Genomic DNA, 5,075 nt, shown 5'->3' with positions numbered 1-5,075 from the left:
GCTGGCGCCTTAGCCACTTGAGCCACAGGCGCCCAGCCAACTAATTCTAATTCTTACTAATAAATTCTAAATAATTTTTACTTAAATTATTATTTAGAAGATGGATTTGTTTAACAAAAAGAAACTCTAGATACTAAATACAAAACTACAATGTATATTATTTTAAAACTTTAGTTACTTAACTTTTCTTCTAAAAAAAATAGGCAGGGGCGAGGGGAACCACTAACTTAAGGTACAGATAATACTTAAAAAGAAATTTTGTCACTATTAAGTGTTGTCCAAGAAAGGTACAATCTCAAATTAGGAAGAATAGCCCAGGGTTGTGGTTTATTACCTAAGATGAGCATTGTCATAATTTAGAAGAATTAGCAAAGGACTTTCTCTTTTCCACTGTGCCTGAAAAGTCAGCATCTCCCAGAAGGAGAATATATAATCTTCCACAGAAAATAGTCTGTACCCTGTAATCCCAGCTACTCAAGAGGCTGAGGCAAGAGGATCACTTGAGCCCAAGAATTTGAGGTTGCTGTAAGCTCTGATGCCATGGCACTCTACCCAAGGCAACGGAGACTGTCTCAAAAAAAAAAGTCTGCACCTTACCTCTTGATACTTAGCCATTACTTGAAAGATGTTAGGACTTAGATAGTGTTCCTGGTAAAAGCCAACTCCTGCTCCTCTGATTAAGCAAGTCCACTGAGATTAGTCTATAGAGTTTACATGGTACATTTAAAGTTTTTGTAAAGTGAATTCCTGTTGGGTATACTGAGAAGGGAATACAAAAGTAAGCAAATGGACATGCCCAGCTGTGATCTTGAAGTCAACCCAGGTCATCTTCTTTATCTACTGTAGACTAAAACAAACAAGGACGGTGGGAACCTAGAAGTTGAGATTGCCCGCTGTCATAAGGGACAGTACTTTGGAGAGCTTGCACTGGTGACAAATAAACCCAGAGCTGCTTCTGCTTATGCAATTGGAGATGTCAAATGCTTAGGTAAGAAAAATTATTTATGCATTAATACTTTTTTTTCCCAAACTTGCAGTATTATATTTTTCCCGTCAACAAAGCCTTGACTTGCTCCATCAGCTTGCACTCATATCTCAGCCTGGACTTTATATGTGACCAACCATAGATGGGTGAATGTATTCTTTTTTTTTGAGACAGTCTTCCTATGTTGCCCACAGTAGAGTGCTATAGCGTCACTGCTCACAGCAACTTCAAACTCTTGGGCTTAAGCAATTCTCTTGCCTCAACCTCCCAAGTAGCTGGGACTACAGGTGTCTACCACAACACCCGCCTATTTTGTTGTTGTTGTTATTGTTTTAGCAGGCCCGGGCCAGGTTCAAATCCGCCAGCCCCAGTGAATATGGCTGGTACCCTGACTACTGAGCTATGGGCGCTGAGCCAGTGAATGTATTCTTTTAGCAAACATTTCTGAGCACTGACTGAGCATTTCTGAGCCTATAATCAACACAGTCATATAGGGCCTCTGGTTATAGGAAAAGAACAGTAATGGAATCAGATGTCTCTGGGGGCACAGGGAAACCAGGTGCTGCTGGACTCTACAAAGTCTTAAACTTATGTGCCCCACTTCTTTTTTTTCCTGTGCCTCACTTCTACTGAGTTCATATAGAAACACCTCTTTCCAGGTTGTCAGCATCCCAAAGTCTAATCTCTTACATGAATGGGTATATTTAGGAAAAGGTTTGCATGATGGAAATGATCTGAATTTTCTTTTTTTCTTTTTTCTTTTGTAGAGACAGAGTCTCACTTTATTGCCCTCAGTAGAATGCTGTGGCATCACACAGCTCACAGCAACCTCCAACTCCTAGGCTTAGGGCAATTCTCTTGCCTCAGCCTCCCGAGTAGCTGGGACTACAGGCCCCAGCCATAATGCCTGGCTATTTTTTTGTTGGAATTTGGCCAGGGCCGAGTTTGAACCCACCACCCTCAGTATATGGGGCTGGCACCCTACCCACTCAGTCACAGGCACCGCCTTGATCTGAATTTTTAAATAATTCATTCTCACCTCTTTTTAATAATGCAGTTATGGATGTACAAGCATTCGAAAGGCTTCTGGGGCCCTGCATGGATATCATGAAGAGGAATATCTCACACTATGAGGAACAGCTGGTGAAGATGTTTGGCTCCAGCATGGATCTGATCGACCCTGGGCAGTAGGTGTGCCACACCCTAGAGCCTTCTCAGTGTGACACCAAAATGTTCCAGTCAGCCACAGAACATAACACAGAAAACAGACACGACAGAACTATTCCTGATGTTGCCACTGCTGCTACTATTGCTGTGGTTATGGGCATTTAGAAAACTTGAAAGTCAGCATTAAGAATGGACAGAGGTTCAACTCACACCTCCACTTTGCTTCTGAAAGCCCATTATTAGACTACTTGTGATGATTACTCCAACCCAGTTTTCACATCTTTGGTTCAGAATGGCATGTCTCTCCAACAATTTAAGTGCCTGATACAAAGTCCAAAGTGTAAACATCCTTCTTTCCTCTTCTGCTGCTACTATTGCTTTTGGATGTTACCATAAAGTCTGCAGAAATTTGTTGTGTAACTGTAGACACCTCTTCCAATCTTTCTCTAAGGAAGAAATGTTATAGCCTTCAGTCTCCTCATTTGTCCTTTGAGAAAGTCTATATATTTTCCCAATTGCAGCCTTTGGTTTTACAGTGGAAAATGGAGACAGATGAGATGGACCTCTATGGTCCAGTGACATTGTATTGTCTGCTGAAAGCTGCACCCATTATAGCTGTCTCCACACTCACAGTGATGCTTAGTAAAAAGCCTTCCCTGCCCGGGATCTAGTAAGTCAGTGCCCCAACAGACTGTTAGGTCAGTGGGACCCACATTAGAGCAGAAAATCTGGGTTTGGCACATGTATCTGTAGTAGAAATCCAGGAAAGGTTTTCTGGGTTGGAGGTTTTGTTTTTTAATTTGTTTTGGTCAGTTTGGGTATGTTTAACCTCTGTGCAGTTTGCATGATGAATTGCTATCCATTTAGAAGGAGCCAGTCAGGAGGGTTGCCACCACTTGATCTGAACAAATATTTCAGAGGCTGGGCAACTCCTGCCATTTGTTTTCAGTTGCCCCTACCTGCTAATGGCAGTATGCTGGCAAGAGGTTATACCAAAAGGGAGCCCTGTCCTTTCTTTCACTACAGAGTTGTTGCCTAGCTTTGCCATTGAATCCATCAATTTTTAAACTCTAAAGAAAGAAGAAGCATAGCCGGGCATTGTAGCGGGCGCCTGTAGTCCCAGCTCCTTGGGAGGCTGAGGCGAGAGAATCACTTAAACCCAAGAGTTTGAGGTTGCTGTGAGCTGTGACAGCATGGCACTTTACTGAGGGTGACGTAATGAGACTCTGTCTCAAAGAAAATTTTTTATTTCTCTCTTTAAGGAATTCCACTTGGACATATTCATATTTAGGGAGCCTATTATCTAACTCGGGCATTCATCCTAAAGATAGACAACTCTGTTTTCAAAAATTGGCATCATTTACAATTTTATAAAATTACTGTGAAGGGCTTTCTAGTTAACATGTTGAGATATTTGGGGTTCCAATTGTTAATCCCAGAAGAAGGTAATTTAGCTTGTATTTAAAACTTTTTTAACCTTTTATTTATATAATTCTGATGGAGTTTCCTAATAAGCTATGTTTCAGAATGAAATTTTTTTTTCCTGGAGAATGACTTAGAATCTGATGCTGTAAGGGCTACTAGCTGTGTGGAATTTGCATAAGGTTTTGTGGCCAAGTGTATGTTAAATTTAGAGGCCCTGTCTAGTATGCTTTTTTCTTTATTTTTAATTGATATAACTCAATAAATCCCTAAGAGATTTTTTGCTGGGGTTTGAGTCATTCCTGTTATGGATAATGATGGAGCCCACACAGTCACCTTCCACTATCAACGTAAGCTAGGCTGTCTGCTTTTGCCATGGACAGTGTGGCTTAGAGATTCCCAAAGTGGATAACCCATCAGAACCTTGATAATTACTCCTTTTGTCTTATGTACCAGGAAGTGACAGCAACAGGACTCTCTTGAGACAGCCCTCGGTAGCCTACGTTGCAACTCTCAGAATTAAAGTTTATGCCTAATATCCCAAAACAGGCAGCTAGCCCTGGTAAAGCCCTCGTGGTAAATGTGGTGATCCAGTGTTTTCCCTTTTCTTCTTTTTCTTCTCTTTCTTCTCTTTTCTTTTCTTTTTTTTGAGACAGGGTCTCACTTTGTCACCCTTGGTAGAGTGCTATGGCGTCATAGCTCACAGCAACTTCTAACTCCTGGGCTTAAGCAATTCTCTTGCCTTGGCATCCCAGGTAGCTGGGACTACAGGCACCTGCAACAATGTCTGGCTATTTTTAGAGATGAGGTCTCGCTCTAGCTCAGGCTGGTCTCAAACCTGTGAGCTCAGGCAGTCCACCACCTTGGCCTCCCAAGTGCTGAGATTACAGGCATGAGCCACGGCACCTGGCCTCTTTTTTTTTCTTTTCTTTTTTCTTCTTTCTCTTTTTTCTTTTCTTTCTTTTCCTCTATCTTCTCTTCTCTTTTGTTTTGTTTTGTTTTGACAGAGTCTTATTCTATCACCCCTGGTAGAATACAGTGGTGTTATCCTAGCTCACTGCAACCTCAAACTCCTGTGCTTAAGTAATCCTCCTGCCTCAGCCTCCCAAGTAGCTGGGACTACAGGCTCATGCCACCACACTCAGCTAATTTTTCTATTTTTTTAGTAAAGATAGGGTCTCTTAGCGTGTTCTCAAACTCTTGAGCTCAGGCAGTCTTCCCTGAGTGCTAGGATTATAGGCACTGTGCCTAGCCCCACATTTTCTTGAGGTTCTTCTCCTCTATGGTATTGCTTTATTAAATAAATTCAGAAAGCAGTTTTTGCATTTTACCAGACAAGAACTGTACCTATTTCTTGCAAAGGTGCTTTGGGCTTTAGGAGTGACACAGAGGTCTAGCTACATCCCTCATGAGGACTTTGAACACTGAAGGATGCCTCCTTCCCCTCCCTATGCCAGCATTATTTAGGGTTGGCTGTGAATTCTGTGCCAGAGTCACTTCT

The 5,075-nt window shown here is 41.8% G+C and overlaps 1 protein-coding gene across 1 annotated transcript in view; it reads left to right on the top strand.

Annotated features, from left to right (window-relative positions):
* Positions 1–3,281, top strand: part of PRKAR2A (protein kinase cAMP-dependent type II regulatory subunit alpha) — a 104,182-nt gene extending 100,901 nt beyond the window's left edge. Inside the window, 2 exon segments of the mRNA XM_023519516.1 lie at positions 847–988; positions 2,043–3,281. Of these exon segments, the coding sequence (XP_023375284.1) occupies positions 847–988; positions 2,043–2,176 (276 nt within the window). The 3' untranslated portion in view covers positions 2,177–3,281.
* The last annotated feature ends 1,794 nt before the right edge of the window (positions 3,282–5,075 follow it).

This window comes from Otolemur garnettii, unplaced genomic scaffold, assembly GCF_000181295.1.
Source record: "Otolemur garnettii isolate 467f Iridium unplaced genomic scaffold, OtoGar3 scaffold00179, whole genome shotgun sequence".
In the NCBI taxonomy this organism is placed as follows: Eukaryota; Metazoa; Chordata; class Mammalia; order Primates; family Galagidae; genus Otolemur; species Otolemur garnettii.
The sequence above is the reverse complement of the archived record's forward strand: the minus strand, read 5'-3'. Positions and strand labels throughout refer to the sequence as shown.